Source organism: Protopterus annectens, chromosome 7.part1, assembly GCF_019279795.1.
Source record: "Protopterus annectens isolate FY-2018-M chromosome 7.part1, PAN1.0, whole genome shotgun sequence".
NCBI lineage: Eukaryota > Metazoa > Chordata > Ceratodontiformes > Protopteridae > Protopterus > Protopterus annectens.
In genome coordinates this window covers 539,450,422-539,471,746 of record NC_056740.1, presented here as the reverse complement: position 1 = coordinate 539,471,746, position 21,325 = coordinate 539,450,422, and the positions used below count along the sequence as shown (strand labels likewise).

General features: G+C 42.3%; 1 protein-coding gene across 5 annotated transcripts in view; it reads right to left on the bottom strand.

Moving 5' to 3' along the window:
• The window catches only part of ZNF280D (zinc finger protein 280D), a 3,097,091-nt gene that overhangs the window by 210,800 nt on the left and 2,864,966 nt on the right, over nucleotides 1–21,325 (bottom strand). For all 5 annotated transcript variants that reach the window (XM_044078966.1, XM_044078968.1, XM_044078970.1 and 2 more), the window contains one exon: nucleotides 7,904–7,962. In XM_044078966.1, coding sequence (XP_043934901.1) covers nucleotides 7,904–7,962 — 59 coding nt within the window. The remainder of the gene's footprint in view (nucleotides 1–7,903; nucleotides 7,963–21,325) is intronic.

Below are 21,325 nucleotides of genomic sequence, written 5' to 3'. Positions count from 1 at the left end.
CGAAATGGGCCTTGGATCCACTGGATCTTTACCCTCTTTAGGTATTACCATTACCACCGCCTTCTTCCAGGATGCTGGTACTTTTTCTCTTAACATACTGTTAAACAAAACCTTCCAGACCTTTATCATTTCTTTCACTCCTAGGTTCTAAACTTCCACAGGAATATCATCTATTTCTGGGGACTTTCCTGTACATTGGTTATATACAGCCATTTTTACCTCATCTCTTCCTAGTTAGTAATTGAGCCTCATCTACTTCTAACCTTGGCATATTTAATTTTGCCATAATCAATTCCATTTGTACCTTTTCTTGATTTCCATATTTCTCTGCTTTATAAAAACTTACATAAAATGTTCAAAATATTTCTAAAACTTCCACAGGATCTCGTTATCTTCCTTGTTATAGGGTCCCTAAAGTTGGTGGCAGCCACTTCACTTTCTGTTGCCTGAGTCGTCATGCTAAAAATTGTTGTGCTTTAGAATTATCAAAAAACACCTGCTTAAAAGCAGTCTTTCTAAACATGTGCATATTATTGAGGCAATTCCTTATTTTTCTGGTTAGCATCCTGCAGTTGCTACTTTTCTTGTTCTGAGATTCCCCGTATTTTGCCATACTTTAACATGTCAGTCCTGCTAAATAATTCTTGTGACTGCTTAACCACATCTCCCTTTCCTTTATTTTCACTCTAGTTTTAAACTCCACTTTAATTCTGTCTCACTCCCTAGCTATATTTTCAAAATAAATTTCTATCTTCTCTAGTAACTTCTGAATTAATTCCAAAACCCATTACTTATATTCCTCTCTTTTCAACTAATAGGTGGGAAAGCACCAGTATCTCATTTTTATTTCATTACCTTGCATTTTTATTTTAGTTATTATTAACACATGATCTGAAATAGCTACTAGGTGCATTTCAAGACCATCAATTAAATGCACATTCCTGTGAGATATAAATTCTATCTAGCCTAGCCCAGTGTTTGTATCTCAGAGAATATGTAAATATTCACCCTGAACTTCTAGTACTGAATTCACATCTTCCATGCCAAACATTTTATAAATGTCTTCAAAAATCTGCCCTCCTTTGTTATATTTTCCCTTCTAGGCCCCCCCAGACACATATTCACTGCTACAAAACAAATTCCAGTCTCCACTTGTAAGTAATATTCCTTGCTTAAAGCTGATCATTTCTCCCAGAATTTTCTTAAGCTCCATTATAGCAGTTTTAGGTGGAATGTACATGCATGCCAGTGTAATCCTCCTCCCTTGCCAGTAGCCCTTTACTACTATACATTTTCCATTATTATCTTTTTTTTCCGCTTCTATCACTACTGGAGCTCCTCTTGCAATTAACATAAGCACTCCTCTTTCCCTTTGCTCCAGATATTCTGCTGAATAACCATCCTGGTTCTTTCCAGGTGTGTCCCCTGTAGTACAGCTATTTGCACTCTACATTTTTTAATATAGTTCACTAACTTTTCTTTTTTATATTTATCTGTAAGACTATTCAGACTGAAAGACATTACAGAAAGCATAATTTTCTTACATAGTCATACTACCTTTTACGTATAACTGCTTTTTAAATGTCTAGTTTCAACTTTTATGTTACATGCATATACTGTTTAGCAGGTTGGCCATTTATACAGTTGTTTCTTGTCATATCCATTTGAGCCTATGCCAGACCTTACATAACTTTCTGAAGCCCTTAAACAGAACAAACCCCCAACCCCCCCAAAAAAAGCACCTTAACTTAATAACACAAAAAACTAAGTACATCTTCAAATATTGATGTTTTTGCTTCCTAACAAGAAAAACATTCTAAGTTGATAGCCACACAGGCTAGAGTTAACTAAAAAGAATGGTTAGTCATGCTAAGATGCATGGTACAGCCTATGCTATTAGTAAGTGCTATTTGATTTTGTCTACCTTTATAGCACTCCCAGCTTAGAAAACACTTGACTGCTTTCAGTAAACTCATTCTCCAAGCCATTTCTCTTTGTCAAATTCTGTTCTAGCGACTTGCAAACTAGACAAAACTGCCAAGGGTACCTTGTTCACCAGAAAAAAGCCTCATAATATTCAATATTCATTTTCATTTACATGCCCTCTCATAAATCTGTTACTGGATAATGTCTAGGGTCTTAACACAGTTATTTCCCTATGTAAGCATGGGAAAAAGCACACTGACTGTTCTTCTGTCATACTCTCTTAACAAATCTTTCCTCTCTCACCCCCCCCCCCCCAACCTTTTTGGTGCATTGCAGTGCCTACATTTTTTAAAACTGAAGAAAAAGACAGAAGGGAGAAAATGGAAAAAAGCAGCTGTTTACATTAGTATCGCCACTGCACTTAAAAAAAAACTGAGAAAACTTTACTTCAAATCTAATTGGGCTAGTCTTACCTTTTAAAGCTCTCCCAGCTGGGAAAACCCCTGACTGCTTTTAAAGAACATTAGTCCTTCCTAGCCAATTTCTCTTTTCTTTTTTTTTCTTTTCCCTCAGCAAATCCTCTTCCACCAGACTGACTCCAGTTTCCCTTTAGCAGATTGTCTCCATGGAGACATGAGAACCAGACAGCCAGTTTCTCTGTATCAGAGTGTTTCCATGGAAACATGAAGACCAGCTGCAGAGTTGCTACTAATTACACATGCATTTGCTAGGGAAAAACTCATAACACTCAATATTCTTTTTCATTTACTTGCTCTCTTAAAGCTAATCAATCTAACCTCCTTAATCTAGTCATTTCACCATTCTAGAATGAGAAAAAGCACATTAATTCTAACTTTGTCGTGTCGTTTTAACCAGGCTTTTTTTAACAAGGCATTGCCTATATTTCTCAAAACTGTACAAGAAGACAGAAGAGAGGAGAGGAAGAAAACAGCAGCACCTGTTTACAATCCCCATTACACTTAAAAATAGCATGCAAAGAAAACCATACACCACAAATACAGTACTACAGTAAACTCTGTTAACCGGCAACCATGGGATTGGTAGATGCTGGGTAACTGTAGTTTCTGGTTGCTTCAGAGTTGCTATTAAAAATAGGCCTGACTAAAACAGTACCCTATACTCTGGCTTGACTTGTTCTCAGGTTGGGGAGAGAGGGAATTTATTCCTATTTTCCTTTTTAAAACTCAAGCTCTAAAAATGTAAGGTATGTTTCGGGGGGGGGGGCAAAGTGCAACACACGAAAACTCTACTGTATTTCTTTGATATTTTTTCCCAGTTGCTTGAGTTCCGGTTAACTGACAGCTTACTGTATTAAGAAAAGAAAATGTTTTCTGTACTTACAATTACCTTTCTCCCCTTTCCTCCCCTCCCTAAAGCATTTTTTCTGAATAATGACAAGAGGTAGAGGATATACTTTAGAGTCCCCCACAAATCCAACAAATGTAAAAGTCCAATATTTCCAGATTTCCTTGTTCTGTACTATTTCACAAATGCAATTAATGCACTGTAATTTCATATTAAGTTATTTGTTTTATTACTGTTCTTCACCGCCCAAATCCAGTCTCTGCTTCACTTCCAACATAGTCTTGATTCTTCTAGTCGACTCTCATGCTCTCTTCCTTCTTTCCAACATTTTCTGTTGAAATACTGGAGAAGGTTTCACAGGTGCAGTTTCTCTGTGGTCTTTATTACCAGAAGAAAAAGAAGCAGAATCTCCTTCTGTTTCAGAGCTCACTTTTTGTTGGACAAACTTTTGTAATTCCTCCTTAGCATGCACTTCATCAAAAAATGATTTTTCCCCTCCAGGGAAGAATACCTTAAAGACAGCTGGATACAGCAGTTTGAATCTCACACCTGTGTCTCGACATTCCCTGAATAGTGGAATGAATTTACTCCTCTTCTCCCTGGTGTATGAGTGATCATACTCCACAAACACTTTGCTGTCTCCCACTTTTAGTATTTTGTCCTTCTGCCACAGCTTTGTCAGAATCAACTCTTCTGCTGATAGGATTGCATCTTTACTATTAAAGGTCTAGATTGCTTTCTTATGGCTAGGTTTCGAACATACACGTGATGTACCCTTTCAACTAACACCTCCTGCTGTGGAATACCAGTCCAGTTGCTTATTTGTGCTTTCATAAAATTAATGCAGTGTGTTCCTTCCAGCTTCTCTGGTATAGCTGCAAATCTCAGGTTTTCCCTACGTGCTCTGTCCTCTAATTCATTTTTTAAACATCTCTTCCTGAGCAGTCTCATATTCAGCCAGCCTTTTCTTCATTTCGATCTCTGATTTTTGCAGCTTTATCTTCCTCATCTGAATACCTGCTTAAAACTTTTGTTGTTTGTGTTGATATACTCCATTAGTGCTTTGTTTATTTTAACCAGATCTGTATGCAACTGTCATATATCTTCCTGTATGTTACTGGAGTCATGTCTGAAAGTTGCTTTGCTTTTAGCTGAACAGCTGCAGAACCCTCCCCAGTCAGTGTTTCTTCCTTACTTTTTGTAATTGACTTTTTTCCAGGTCTTCTGTATTTATTTATTCCTGGCATCCAGGCAGTGCACGTACTAGCCAGTTACTGAAATTTACCCATAAACAAGTCTACTGTCCTTTACTGCTGAGTTTCTGTTTTCAAACTGGGAGAGCTAGAAACAAGCTGTTACTCAGTGTGCAGCCATCTTGGAAGTCTGCAGTGAGGCAGATAGTTGAGAAGAAGCTAGAGATAAAGAAAGAGTTCAACCTAGACTTGGAGAAAGCATATGAGAAGGTACCAAGTAAACTGATTTAGGCATTACTGCAATGGCTTGAAGTCCCAGATACACAGGTAGAAAATTGCTGCAGGCTATGTACAAGGACCCAATAACTAAAGTACAAACTTTTTTTGGCTGTAGTAGCCTTAATACCTTTAGTTCCCTGGGAAATGGTCTCTGGATCCACAGTGGGATTTTCAAAGAGAAAATTTGTAAGAGTCAGGTACTCTGTAGTACCTGTCAGGCTTTCTAGGAGCTGGTGGTAAAGTATCAGGGGTAAGACTGGATTCCATGAAGACATCATCTACAATATCCAGGACAGGGGGTATAGCTAGAGGCCTATGCTGAGGCAAGTCTAAAAATTCCCTGAGTCTCTTTTTGGACTGTGGGTAGTCCTGGCATTCCAAGCGGAAATGCTCTCTTAGGGTATGCAAGGTTTCACTGAAAGAAAAGTCCTCAGGGGGGTGGGGGGGCAGAGGGAAGGAAATCCTCTGCATCTGAATCCTCATAGGTAGATAAAGGTATGTCCTGGTAATTACAGGGGTCAGAGTTATCGGACTTATGGTTTGTAGAATCACAAGGAAAATCAATTCTTTGTCTTTCAAAGGGGGAAGGCTGGCTTCCCCTTATTAAAGTAATAAGGTCTTCAGCCATTCTAAGCATTTATTTCTGTGGCATGGGAGCTTGAGAATGCGCTTTGATCGTCGATTTCCTAGGCGTAGTGCGAACTCTGGGCCTGAGAAATTCGGTAGTTTTAGTCATTAACAAAGTAGTCGGTTTAATACGGACATTGGAAGGCCTGAATACACAGTCAGAAGCCGGTGCCTGCACAGTGGCTCCGGACCCATCCAAGGTAAAGACATCTGCAGGTTCCACTGTTGAAGAAGCATCTCCTGGCATACCGGGCTCCGAATGAGTCTCAGTAGAGGCCTGCGAATCTGTAGAAGCGGGCAACAGGGGTTGCAAAAGCGCCTCAATGACTACCGGCGACTAGCTTAATGGAAGCGTGTTGGCAGTTTTGGAGCTATGTGGTCTCTGTCTATCCTTGCGTTTTTTTGAAAGATCGGTAGTCGGATGGCTTATCGAAGCCATTTCGGAATACGGTGAATAAGAGCAAAGGAATTTAGGGACAAAAATAGCCCGATGATGAATAGTTCGGGCATTGAACAAGACACAAAACTGACAGTGAAGGACGTCGTGGTCTGGGCTTAAACAGGTGACGCAGTCAGAATGAAAAGCTCTGTGAGGCATTTGCTTTCCACAGGCAAGACAATTGTTAACTTTTTCTGTCATCGGTTAGAGCAAGAAAAAAGGATCCCCAACGGGGTAATTAGCTTTAGAAGACTTCAGGTTTGAAACTCGAAAAATGAAAATTTCAGGTAGCGGTCGACCAGCACTTGCGAACTGCTTCTGCTTCGGGCTCCTGTGCAGCAAGAAAAGTTGATGTAATGGCGTTGGCTGCATGTTTTATACCCCTGACATCATGGAAGAGGTGACAGCATCCGACACAGAAATCCCAAGACTTTGGTATTCGGGCCGACTGAGGGCTACCTGCAGGCAGATAACCCAAGTGTGATGACTGCAACAGTGAAACACGAAGAACATCTTTACTGAGTTCATCTTTAGTTTGATTAACTTTTGAGCCATTGGTGCATACGACACAGTGCATTGTTTTGTGTGATATGCATTAGTGCCTTAAGAAACCACAGACTGAATTCTTGATGCTAGTAGCCATCAATTCTCGGATACTGGAGTTGACTTTTTTGAGTGTCAGCGATTCAAGAGTCCTTTCTGTTCTGTAGGTATTGTGAAAATACTGGCAGTTAATTTAGGGTAGTGCTGGCGGTTGTGGCTGCTTTCTGTGACTCCATGGCTAAAAAAGGCAGCAACTTTATGTTCCTTGATTTGAGAAGTTAGGTGAAGGAGGCCCTCCTAGGAAACTGATTATCTTTGGAAATAAGTCAGTAGAGTATATTAAAAAATAGTGACTAGGTGGTGGGGACTGGGTGACTAAAATCCAGAAAGTGTGTAATACATGGTCTTTTCTTTTGGAACATGCCCTCGATTGTAATGCGGTAAAGAAATGTTTGTACATGCAGATGTGACCATGACTCATTGGGTCCAATTTAGAAAAGTATGTAAACTGAGAAAATATTTAAGACTATGAGGTTATCTGGGCAGCAGATGTAAGTAAAATTAAGGACTGTCATTAGTGCCTAAAGATCTTGGTAAGTGATGCCAGTGCAGATTCAGCTGAAAATTGGTGGGTGTGACATAACGGTTAAGGTCTTCACTTTATAAACACAAGGCAGAGGGTTTGATTCTGACCTTGGATTGTTGGCTAGGCTTAAAATGGCCCTTTAGGGCAGTTAGCCTAGTATTTACCTAAGACCCTAAGAACCTAAAAGACTGTAACCACAAAGCATATTCCAAGTTGGACCAAAGTGTTGTGATAACATCACTCAATGCTACACTGTTATGGCCACTCAGCAAAGCAGGTATGATCAGTTTCCTCCTTTAAGTACCTCATTTATGGATGTAAAAAAGAACCTGTATGAAACAAAATCAATGACCACTCTCGGACTAGATCAACTTAGCGCTTTCATTCACTTTAATAATGGGAACTTCATCAGAAGTTCACATTATTAAAGTGAATGAAAGCGCTAAGTTGATCTAGTCTGAGCGTGGTCATTGATTTTGTTGCGTACAGGTTATTTTTTATTTCGAGTTCTTACCAGTGATTTTACAAGTTTTTCATTTATGGATGTGTTGTCTGTGTGGACAGAGATGACGCACTAGAATGGAAGTCCTATCAAGCCTGCAATGTTAGGAGGTCCACCCTCATCTCCAAAGCACTGCAGGATTAAGTGGTCTGTTGCAAATGGAGGCAGAAAAAAACTGAGAGATGATGAGGATGCACGGACATTATGGGCCAGGAAGCACTGGAGAAAGCTCTGTAGGAGAAGTTGCTGTCTCAGATCAGTCAAGAAGGCCGATAAACCATAGGGTTGGGGTGGAATGTGGGAACATTGCAGGATACACAGGATATTTACACAAAACTGCCCGATGTAAGGAATGCGAAAATAAAAACATGCAGGAAGATGTTCAGTCAAATATACAAACTACATAATGAATAAATTACATTAACGTTTCAGGAAAGTCCACGCATAGGTGCTTATAAATATGCCCTTCGCACAATCATTACCTTTCAAGAGGTGAAGGCTCTGGCTGATTACCTTTAGAGTCACCAGGATTCAGGACCTCCTGTAGAAGGAATTACAAAGAATGTAATCAGTATAGTAAAAATAAAATTGGTTGCACCTTATATACACTATGCAACAATGACTTTCAAAAGTTAATACAGAACAAGTGAACATTTAAACACAAAAGAACAGTTGTGTACACTTACCATAAATGTAGATGTTCGAGTGCATTCACTGTTGCAGTCATTACATTCGGGTAATCTGCTGGCAGGTTGCCCTCAGTCGGCCTGAATTCCAAAGTCTTGGGTCCTGCGTCGGTTGCTGTCTCCTCTTCCATGATGTCAGGTCGTCAGGGGTATAAAACATGCAGCCGACACCATTTTCTTTAGTTTTTCTTGCCCCAGATGTCAGGTGCCCAAAAAAAGATAGCAAATACACACACACACACACACATATATATATATATATATATATATATATATATATATATTTATATATATATTTATATATATTTATGTAAACATGCATCAATATAAACTTTACCTTCATCTACAAGCAAATACACCACATAGGTTGTAGAAAATAGAGAAGGAAAGATAAACTCCAGAATGAAAGGGGGATGGCAGGAGGGTAACCTAGACTGCAACAGTGAATACACTCAAACATCTACATTTATGGTAAGTGTACACACTGTTGCAGTCATTACATTTGGGAAGAATCCCAAAGCTATGGTTGGGAGTCTGGAGCTAAACAGCACTAGGTGCGGCTATAAGGACTGGGTACCAGTAATGGCGGGGCCAGTCTGGGGCAAAGCCTGCTCTGGACGTAGAGTAGAGAGGCAAATGATAATGCTTTGTAAAGGTGTGAACAGAACTCCAAGTAGCAGCCTCTAGAATGTCTTTGGTTGGTACTCCTCTGAGAAAGGCTGCTGAAGTACTTGCAGCTCTGGTGGAATGAGACCGAATGCCCTTGGGCACAGGTTTACCATGGTGTAAGTAGCAGAAACGGATGCAGTGGCTTATCCACTTTGAAATTGCCTGCTTTGAAATAGCCTTGCCTTCTGATCCTGCAGCATATGTCACTAGTAATTACTCAATTTTTCTTAGAGCTTTAGTCCTGCTCAAGTAGAATCTTAGCTGTCTGTGTACGTCCAAGGAATGCAGAATTCTCTCCCCCTTGTTCTGTGGATTTGGATAAAGGGTTGGCAGATGAATTGTTTGGTTAAGAGCCACACTGGAAACCACCTTAGGCATAAATGTAGGATTTGTCCTCAGACACCCTCTCTGGGTAAAATATGAGAAAAGGCTCTACAGTCATGAGGGCCTCTAGCTCTGAAACTCTTCTTGCTGAAGTAATTGCTAGTAGCAGAGCTGTTTTTCATGATAAGAACTTTATATCAATGGTAGCAGCTGGTTCAAATGGAGGCAGGGTGAGCGTTTCCAATACAAAATTGAGGTCCCATGCAGGTAATGGTGATCTTCTAGGAGGCCTTACATTTTTGGCTCCTCTAAGATACTGCTTTAGTAAAGGATGAGAAAAGATTGGTGGCTCTGTATTGTAATGAGCTGAAATGGCAGAGGCATGGATTTTAATTGATGAGAAAGATAGGCCTTTGTCAAGCATCTCAGTTAAGTATTGTAATATCAGAGGAATATTTGGTTCTGCTGTATCAGTTCCTTGTGCTTGATTCCAAGCACAGAATCTCTTCCATTTATCAGCATAAGATTTTCTAGTACTAGGCCTTCTGGCTTCCAAAATGACATCCATCACAGCTTTACTGAGAGGAGTTGTTTGTATAGCTACATGATCAGCCATGCCACCAGGTTCAGTGTCTGGAGTTGACCTGTGCAGGATCTGATTCTTTTGCTGGGACACTAGTTGAGGTCTCTGAGGTAAGGTCCAAACTGGGTATTGAGACAAGTTCCTTAGGACTGGGTACCAGTATTGGCGGGGCCAGTCTGGGGCAATTAATATCATCTTTGGTTTCTCTTATCTGACTTTTAGGAGGACCTTGGGAAGAAAAAAAAAAAAAAAAACCAAAAAAAAATATCTCTTGTTTTCCCGCCTTACTGAGCTAGAGTAGTCCAGTTTCAGAGCTTGCTGATCCCTGGACTTTGTTTGCAGTTCCTGTTACTGATTCTTTGCCTAATTTGGAAGAGAGGAAGTTCCCTTGCTTACCAGTGGGAGTGGGAAGCATTGAGCTGCCTGTTGGTCCAGTTATGTGAGGTTTCAGCCAGTAACTTGTAGTCTATTGGTCGTTTTGGGCCAGTTCCTAGCTTCTTTCAGCCCCCTAATATAAAACACGCTAAACGCGCGTTTGCGCGATTTAGCACGGAGCTGCTACCGTTGCACACTAGGGCAGCGCCGGTTAAGCAGGTTTAAACTATTCGGGCTACCTAAAGTCCACTCTTCAAATTTTCCCTTAAAACTACCTTCCTCGAACTATACTACTGATCTAATCAGCATATCCTATAACTAAAAAGATCATCTCTACCTACTCCGAGTAGACTATTCTTTATCTGTTAAACCTAGCACTTGCTCCTACAGTACTTATCACCTTGATACAGCACTCTTGTTATAGATAGTACCCCAAAAAGGCAAACCCCATTTCTCGGACACCCACATCCCCCGGAATCTCTTTTAAAGTTTTTTTGTCTATTCCTTCTAGCATGTCTAGGGATCAGTTGCTAGTGTCCTCTCCTGCTCAGCTGGTGAACCTGGGAATATTGAGGCAATGTTACAATTGCCTCATGTACACAGACAATCCTCTCCTCCTCCCACAAAACACAAATACATGCGAGAGATGCAACTATACGGCCAAACTGGAGGCTGAGCTCTCTCAACATAGAACTGGCAAGACCAGACAGGAGGAGAAGGTTACCACACACACTATAGACCCAGTCTCACATAGTACCATCACAACCTCAAATCATACACATAAACACACAAAGACATACTCGGAGGCTCTGATCAAAAATCTACCAAAACAGCAGAGGCCACCAAAGCAGACACCCAAACAACTACCACCTCAGAACACAACACCTGCAACACATAGACCTCACAGTCAGAGTGTCAAACAGTCACAGCCCTTAAGGCTAAACACAATGCCAGACACACTAGTCATTGGTGACTCCATAGTCAGACACATTGACGTCCCGCTCACCAGACTTGAGTAAGGAGAGGGTTACAGTAAGCTGCGTGTCGGGCGCTAGAATCCGCCACATAACGCAAGCACTCAGGTCTCTCAACAGCAGGTACAAATACGACTCAGTCATTGTCCACGCTGGTGTAAACGACCTGAGACGTACCTCCTTGGACTACATGAAAAGAAACATTGAGGAGCTCTCTGATTATGTAGCCCAGGCAGGTATGACCCTGACCTTGAGCAGTAGCCTACCTTCACCAAGAATGATGCCACAATACAGAGATAAGATGATCAGCTTTAACAATTGGCTTAAACTCTGGTGTCATTCAAAGGGGATCCAATGTCTGTCTGCCTGGGATGACATGCTGGACAAGCCATGCTTCTTCGCAAGGGACGGCTTGCACCTGTCACTCCTGGGATTCCGGATATTGGCAAAGGCTCTTGCCACCCCCATAGTGCCTTTTTTAGGCAAGGCTCAAATTCTAAACCTACCACCCTAGAACACAAAAATGGACAAAAACTAAGGGTAATGCTGCTCAATGCCATCTCAAAATGCACGCACTCGAGGCCCTTCTCAGTATAGAGAACATCGATGTCTGTGCTGTGACAGAAACCTGGTTCAAGGCTCCTGAGAGCACCCCAGCACTATCAGGTTTTACCTCATATCATGCGTTCCGGCCCCAAAATCCGGACAACACCAAGAAAGGAGGGGGGGTATCCATATTCATCAAGGACACCCACACCTCAAGATTGGTGGCAACGCACGATGCATCGGAGACCATCCAGGTGCAATTAACCATAGGCAAGACTGCTCTGCAAATTGTAGCATGTTACAGGCCACCCTCACAAACTCAGGAACCTCACATGGCTTTCCTGAAAACACTGGAGGGGATAAATGTATCTCCAAACACCATCATACTAGGTGACTTCAATTACCCTAATATAGACTGGGAACACTACTCAAGCCCAAACACCCTAGCCCAAAAGTTCTTGGAATTCATAAACTCAAATGCCATGGAACAACTAGTCACCATCCCCACAAGAGGAGAAAACATACTTGATCTCATCATCACGAACATGGGAGCAAAATGTTCAACACCGGAAGTATACCCCTCACTGGTGAGATCAGATCACAAACTAATCTCGCTGGAAGTCCTCATCCCACCCCCACCTGAAATAAAAAAGACCACAGTAAAAAACTTCTCGAAAGCTGACTTCACACTACTAAAGACTAGTGTGGTCTCCTTTAAGGCCCCCGAGCCGGCGGAAAACAGTACCCAAGCCGCTGAATCACTTACAAATGCCTTCTACCAGCACCTACAGGACTGCATGGATAAGGCAATCCCAAGCAAAACAAAGACTCTTTGTACCAAAGGCAAGCGTCCAGTCTGGTGGACCCCAGCCATAAACAAACTCTACAACAAAAGGAGGAAGCTACTACAAGATAGAGCAAAATCCTTAAAAGGTAAGACACCTTTGATCACTACAAGTAAAAAACTAAGAGCTCTCATAAAATCATCCAAAGCAAACTTTGAGAGAAAAATAGCTAAAGACTCAAAAGACAATCATAAGGCCTTCTTTAGCTATGTTAGAAACCTGGGAGGAAACTCCCAGATATGCTCAGAACTAGTTCAAAATGATGTGAAGATTACTGATCCTACAGACATTGCCAACATACTGGCTGACAGGTTCAGTGCAAACTTCTCCCCTCCCCAAAAGGAGAGATATCTATACCAAGCGATTGCAACCCCCCAAACATCTCTAACGCCCAAGTGAGAACTGCTCTCTCCAAAGCAAAAACACAGCATCCATGGGACCTGATGGTGTCCCCGGCTGTGTGCTCCACGAACTCAACGAGGAATTAAACCCACAGCTAGGACAGCTGTTTAATCATAGTCTCACCTCTGGATACGCACCCAGGAGTGGCGCACTGCGACAGTGGTCCCACTTCATAAAGGCGGTGCCTCCACCGACCCTGGAAATTACCGGCCCATTAGCTTGACAAGCCTTATCTGCAAAGCCATGGAGAGGATCATAATGGATCTCATAAATAAAGACATAGGGAATTTGCAGACTTTGGATCCAACCCAGTTTGGCTTTGTCAAAGGCAGATCATGCCTTTTAAACTTGGTTGACTTTTGAAACAGTCACCAAAGCCATTGATGAGGGAAAGGCAGTCCATACAGCCTACCTCGATCTGGCGAAGGCCTTCGATACAATACCCCACTCGGGTATCATTGAAAAACTCATCAGCTTAAATGCTAACCCATACATCACAAGATGGGTTGCAAACTGGCTGAGTGACAGAACCCACAGGGTCAGAGTTGCTGGCGCCATGTCAGACTCAAAGCCTGTCACAAGTGGTGTCCCACAGGGCTCAGTCCTGGGCCCACTCTTGTTTGGTATCTACTTCTCCGAAGTACAAGCAAACACAGGAGGGTTATGGCTGACAAAGTTTGCAGATGACTGCAAACTGGGCGCCATAGTCGAAAACACATCTGACACAGATATCCTTCAGAAGGGCCTCACAGAAACGGATAACTGGTGCCAGAGCCATGGCCTAAAGTTAAATGCCAAAAAATGCATAGTCATACCCTTCAGGAAAAACAAGGTTACCCCTAGCTACCATATAGGTGGCAATCCACTGAGCACAGAAGAAGTTATCGGGGACCTGGGGACCCAGGTTGACAGTAGCCTGTCATTCGACACCCATGTAGCTAAAGTAGTTAGGAAGACCTTCTACATTGCCCACCTTATCATGAAGGGATTCACATCTAGATCAAGGGAGGTCATAGTTTCCCTATACTCATCACTCATCAGACCAATGATTGAGTACAATGCCCCATTCGGAATGTATCTGACCTGACACTTGCAGCAGCTGGAGAGGCCACAAAGTTCCTCACCAAAAGGATAAAGGGTCTCAAAATCTGTCCTATGCTGCCCGACTGAAAGAACTTCAGCTATAATCAGTCGCCACGCTTGCTCAGAGGTCACCTTTGCCTGACATACAAGCCCATGTCAAACCCACATTTGATGAATATGCTTCACCTCAAAAAATCTAGATCCGTCAGAGCCACAAGGGCGGGAGACTTAAACCTCGACACGGCTATTAATAGGACGTGCTGGAGGGTTAGATTCATCACCCAAAGACTCCCTATGCTGTGGAACAAAATCCCGGTATATGTGAGGCAGAGCACCTCGCTGGCCTTGTTCAAGAGAAATCTTGACCAATGGATGGGAGATCGCAGATATACCCCAGGGATTACCTCAGTGTCACTGCTCGACAGAGGCACAGCAAAATAATGGGTATAGTTCCCCAAGGGGTGGCGTAAGCCACAAAACTATGGGCTAGGCTTGTAAATGCCCTTGGGCAGATAGCCTAGTATAAACCTATGAACCTATGAACCTATGAAGAGGCAGAGGAGGAAAGGCGTAAACTGATAGGTTTTTCCAACTGAAGGATAGGGCGTCCACTTTCCATGCTTGTCTGTGATTAAGTCCTTGTGCAGAATCTTTTCAATTGATAATTTTGAGGAGAGGCAAATCGCTCCATGTCTGGGCTCCCCCATTTCTCTGTTATCATGCTGAAGACTTGTGGTAGTTTCCACTTGTGAGGGTCCATAAGGTTTCTGCTTAAATCGTCTGCCAAAGTATTTTGTTTTCCTGGCAGGAATTTAGCTTGAAGATGTATTTGGTAGGTCAAAGCTGTGTCCCACAGTGCCATGGCTAATATGCAAAGGGGGTAGGAGTGTGTGCCCCCTTGCTTTTTATGTACCACATGACCGTGGTGTTGTCCATCTTTATCAGTAGTTGTCCTGTATGAAGCAAGTCCGCGAAGGCTGTTAGGGCATTTTGAACAGCTAGCATCTTTCTGGTTGATATGTAGATGCATTTGTTTTGGGGTCTATATGCCCTGCATGCATCATCCTGCCATGTGGGCCCGCCAGGCATAATGTGATGCATCTGTTGTTAAAGTTTGGCTGGCAGGGGGTAGAGCGAAGGCTTGTTCCATGTTTTGGTGACATGCCTTTGCCCACCATAGAAATTCCTGTTGTAGGCAGGGTATGACAGGAATCATTGTTTCCAGACTGTGAGAATGTTGACTCCATAAACCTTTTAGGTACCACTGAAGTTTTCTCATATGCAGTCTTGCATATGGAATCAGTAGGATGCAGGATGCCATAAAGCCCAAAGCCTGCATAATTTGTCTTGCAGATAACTGGGTTTTTGTTGCCATCAGTTTGAAGCAAGTAGTCAGTTGCCTTTGCTTGTCTGGTGTGAGGTAAGCCATCTGGGCAGTTGTATTCAAGCTTGCACCCAGGAATGTTATCTTTTGAGAGGGTACCAGTTGTGACTTATTTTCGTTTATTGTGTACCCTAGGCATGTTAGAAGCCTTTTCATAAATGCCAAGTGCTGAAGAAGAATTTCCTTGCTCTCTGCTTGAATGAGACAGTCATCCAAGTAAGGGTATATTTGTATACTTTTTTGTCTGCAAAATGCAATTACTGATGCCAGGCACTTTGTGAAGACCCTAGGCACAGTAGATAAGCCAAAGGGCAGTGCAGAGAATTGGTAAGGCATTAAGCCAGCCTTGAATCTGAGATATCTTCTGCACACTTGTCTTATTGGGACATGCAGGTATGCCTCTTTTAGGTCTAATGTCACCAACCAAGCATTTTTGCCCAGCATGGGCAGAAGCTGCTGCAAAGTCAGCATTTTGAATTTTGGAATGTCCAGGTATGTGTTCAAAATTGATAAATCCAGTATTGGCCGCCAGGCCTTGTCCTTTCTGGGTACCAAGAACAGTCTTGAGTAAAAACCTTGTCTTTTTTCCTGTTCTGGTACTGGTTGAATGGCCCCCATATCCATGAGGGACGTAACCCGTTTCTGTGCCTCTGCCCACTGATTTTTGGGCAGATCTGGCCAACAGTTTGCCTTTGGCAGTGTGGAAATGGAATCTGTATCCCTGTGATACTATGTTTAGTACCCACTTTTCCTGGGATATTAATTGCCAATTTTGAGCAAAAAGTGCTAATTTTCCCCCTAAGGGTGCTGCCAAAAGATAAGTGCTTGGTGTAGGCAGAGGGAAGTCATTGGGACTGTTTTCTGTAGGTTTGCACTTTATCTCCTCCTGATTTGGAGGTAGATGCGCCCCATTGCTTTGACCTGTATGAATCTTGCGCCTGGTATCTGGAACCTTTGGGCGTCTGGATTTGCCCCTTTGAGCTCTGTCTGACACAAGAAAGGACCAATATTTTGTAAGTCAGTGTCTACTGAATCTTGGTGGCTGCACTTGTAAGAAGTCTTTAACAGTTTGTATAGACTTTGCTTTGTCTTCCGTTTTCTTTAAGACCTCTTCTGCCTTAATATCAAACAGAGTATCATGCTGTAAAGGTGCATCTAGCAATTTAGCTTTAACATGATCAGGGAAATTTTGGTCCTTTAGCCAGGCATGCCTCTTTATCACAGATCCAGCAACTGCGGCCCTGCAGGAGGCCTCTAAGGAGTCAAAACCACATTGCAAAGTATGCTTTCCAACCTGTTCAGCTGCATGCAATAATTCCTGCAATTCTTTATTTTCTGCACATTCAGAAATCAACATCATTTTCTGTTTCAGCAATCCCATAACACGTTGTTGATACTTAAGCATATGAAATTGACAGTTTAATGTTCTAATTGCCAAGGTTGCAGATGTATAAACCTTTTTTCCCCATCTGTCCAGTGCCCTTGAATCTCTGTCAGAGGGGGTAGGATTTTTTGCGGTTGAGGCCTTAACACCCTTTGGACCCTGTGAAATAGTTTCAGGATCAGCAGCAGGGTTTCTAAATAAATATTTATGTGAGTCAGGGAGCCTGTAATATTTGTCAGGCTTACTGGGAGCCAGAGGAAACGAGTCAGGGGTCAAGCTGGACTCTGAAAACATCATCCACAATGTCTAAAACAGGGGGAATGGCCAAAGGCCTGTGCTGAGGGAGAAGAAGGAAATCCCTGAGCCTCTTCTTTGATTCTGAGAAGTCTTGACTCTCCCAGTGAAAATGCTCCCTCTAAGTATGCAAGGTTTCCCCAAATGAATAATTCTCAGGAGGAGAAGCAGATGGTATAGGACTCCTCTGCATCAGAATCCTCATAGGGAGGTATAGAGAATTCCTGATCAGAAGAGAAATCAGAAGAAATAGAAACCGGATCTGAAGATTCATAATCAGTGTCTTGCCTAGGCCTCTTATCTGGAGGGGGATGGGTACCCCTGATCAAGGTAATAAGGTCTTCAGCCATTTCGATCATCTGTTTTTTAGGCATAGAGGCCTGTGCACGTGGCTCATGCGTCAGTTTTTTAGTTTTAGAAGTTGCTTTTGTCTTTGGTTTTGCAGCTGTCGTCAGTCTGATATACACATGTTGAGGTCTGAATACACCCTCAGAAGCCGGTGCCTGCTCAGCGGCTCCAGACCCATCCGAGGAAAGATACATCCGTCGGTCCAATACCTTGAGTATCTTGCAGCATGCTGGACTCCACATGGGTGTCGGTACAGGCCTGCGACTCAAAGGTAGCGGGTATCAGGGGCTGCGAAAGTGCCTCACTGAGCACCTGCGAACCGGCGACTGGCTTAGGAGAAGCTTTGTCATCAGTTTTGGATTTCTACTGCCTTTCTCTGTCCTTTTCTTTGCATTTTTTATGTACTCCGGTAGTTGGATTGCTATGTGACAACATTTCTGGGTAGTTAAATCTGTTTCCAAAATACTTTGAGGAAAAAATATACAGACGCTTAATAGTGCATTGGTTAAATCTAGCACAAAACCAACAGCCAGGCACGTTGTGATCAGGGCCTTGGCAAGGAATACAGTATAAATGGAAATCCTTAAGAGGTATTTGCTTCCCACACGTAATACAATTATTAACTTTTTCTGACATCAGTATGGAGCAAGAAAAAAGTTTCCCCAACAGGGTACTTAGCTTTAGTGAAGACTTCGGTTCTGAAACTCAAACTCGAATATTTCAGTAGTCAGCCGACCTGCACTTGCGAAATGCTTCTGCTTCGGGCACCGCGCAGCAAGAAAGACTGAAGAAAATGGCGTCGGCTGCATGTTTTATACCCCTGATGACCTGACGTTATGGAAGAGGAGACAGCAACCGACGCAGGACCCAAGACTTTGGAATTCAGGCTGACTGAGGGCAACCTGCCAGCAGATTACCCGAATGTAATGACTGCAACAGTGAAACACGAAGAACATCTGCTATGATATATGAAAAAAATAAAAACACCAGTATGACCGCTCCAGCTACAGCATAGATAACACTGAAAATATTAAATACATTTATGACAGAAATGGATAATCACAGGAAAAACGTTAACATGAGAAGTTAAATATTTCATTGGATTTTTAAACTACAATTTTCACTATAAAATTATAGTTATGCACTCACCATAACTCTGCATCTGTGTTGTCTGTTTTCATCCTTCCTCAAATGACTGGGCCTTGGATCTGACCTTGGCCACTCAAACAACTTCAGTCTCTGTAGCTTGAATTCCTCTTTTTATTCATAATTCCCCGTCTACTTCAAAGTTACCTCAGATCAAGTTTGCCCTCTATTCAGCTAAGCACAACATATAACTGGAAATCAGTAAACAATGATCCCCAAGGCAAAAAGACACATACATACATACAATGGGAAGCTGTGAAATGGAGAGCAGAGAAAGAGGACTCTGGTGCCCACACAGCAAAAAGACTACAAAAAATATTCATACCCCTCAAGACATACCAGTAGACAGTCAAAAGGGAGGAGGTTGGTGGGTGGGAAGCCGGAGAAGTACGTAAACAAACAAGATGCAGAGTTATGAGGTGTACATAACTACATCTGATGTTGTCTTTTTCACCCGTTCCTCAGCTGATGGGACAGAGTCCCCAGGGTAATGTAATCTTGGGTGGTCCTCAAGGAAGGATAATCTACAGTACCACAGAGGAAGACTTGCCCTACTTCTTGATAATATATCCAATTTGCAACGAGCTATAAAAGTATGAACATTGGACCATGTAGCAACTGCAAAAATGTTAACGATAGATTCCTTAGATCAGAAAGCGGATGATGTAGCCATAGACTTAGTGGAATGTGCTTTATGATGTTTGGTTAATGATGGACCTTTGCTGCTGTAAATATAGGTAATGCACTCAGTGAACCATCTAGCTAAAGTCACTTTTGTCACTGTTATGCCCAACTTGGCTTTGGAAAAGGATACAAATAACTGTTCTGATTTTCTTAGATCTTTAGTTCTGTGAATGTAAAGTCTGAGCTGTGTAAGAACATCCAGTAAATGAAGCATGTATTCTCCCTTGTTGTAAAAATTGGGAAAGAAGACTGGTAGACTGATTGGTTGAGGTCAGCTTCAGACACCACTTTAGGTAGAAAGGAGGAATTAGGCTGAAGTGAAACCCTGTCCTTCTGAAAAAAACAGGTGCGGTAGCTGAGAAGAAAGTGCTTGGAGTTTGGACACCCATCTAGCTGAAGTGATGGTGACTAGAAAAAAAAGCTTTATGGGATAAAGAATAGTGGTCTAAAATCCTATCTAAACCTTAGATGTCCTCTTGTTTGTGTCTTTCGGCTTTTCCCAGTTAGGGGTCGCCACAGCGGAACTCCGGTCCGCTAATGATCGGTAGTGGATTTTTACGTACCGGGTTACCAGCCCTGACGCACAACCTTCAACAAAGGCACGCCCCATTCACATATGCCTCCACACAGAAGACGCTCTAGCTGAGAATCGAACGGGACAACGTCTTGCTACGAGGCGACAAATCTACCGCAGCACCACCACTGTTGCAGTATTCCTAACATGAGGGATCCTCAGCCCCAAGCGACCCAATGTCCGGTCAGCAACAGAAGCTTTTAGCTACTGCAAGTACATGGGACGTTGCACATGTGGGTTGCTGAAAGTCGGCCATAAAAGGGACACAAGCATGTACAGTCATCAGAATTGAAATGCCCAAGAAGGAACACCAGTCTAAGGAAAAAAGAAAGTAATCTGCCATCCAAGGAAAAGAACAAGATAGAGGGGGAAGGAGGGAAGGATAGAATACTGCAACATAGAAGAAAGTTTATGGTAAGATTTTCCAAAACTATTCTATGTTGCAGTACTCTTAACATGAGGGAGCGTACTAAAGCTTAAGTGGAAACCTGGGAGGAGGAAGGATAAGAACTTTCTACAAAACCAAGAAGGCGGCTCTAAAACACTATCCAGCTTGAAATGATTGGTAAAAGTATGAACAGAAGACCAAGAGGCTGCCTCCAAAATGGTGTTAGTATCCAAACCCTTAAAGAAAACACCAGAGGAAGCCACAGACCTAGTGGAGTGAGCCTTAACAGGAAAAGGGAGACTCTTACCATGAAACACAAAATGAAATAGCCTTAGAAATCCAAAAGGAAATAGCCTGCTTGAAAACAGGCAACCCTAGAGCCTTGGGATGAAGAAGAAACAAAAAAATCGGAGTTGTCTATGCACATCCAAGGTGTGCAAGATCCTCTCATTGAAGGATTTTGGAGAAGGGAAAAAGGTGGGCAACAAGACTGATTAAGAGACAACTCACTCACCACCTTGGACATACAGGAAGGATTAGTACACAACAAGACCCTATCCTTATGAAAAACAAGAAAGGGTGGAGAAACCATTAAAGCTTGAATCTCAGAAACCCTCCTAGCAGAGAGGTTAAAGCTAATAAAAGTATAGTCTTCCAGATACAAAATTTTAAGGAAGCTGAATCTGCTGGTTCAAAAGGGGCTACAGTTAGCTTTCTCTAAAACATAATTCAAATCCCATAAAGGGAAGAACTGGTTTCCTGGGAGAATAATGTGAAGGACACCTTGGAGAAAAAGTTTCACTTCTAATCTAGAAGCTAAACGGGGAATCAATGAAAGACAAGCAGAAATGGCTGACAAGTAAACTTTCACTCAGGAATAAGCCAAATCACTCAACTCACAAGTAGGAAAGAACAACTGGGATATCCACAGACAGTGGATCCAGATTGTGAAAGACATCAAATAGAAAATCTCTTCCATTTAGATAAGTAAGGTCTTCTAATATTGAGTTTTCTTGCCTCCTGTAGTACCACAAGCACATCCTCATAAAAAAGGTGCCTGAAAGGAATCAAAAGTTTATCACCCAGAGAGTCCAATGTAAAGTTGACAGATGTGGATGATGCTGAGATCCCTTGTCTTGTGACAGAAGGTACATCCTCTGAGGTAACTTGTGACGATTGGCCTTGGCTAACTGCAGAAGGGGGAACCGATGCTGA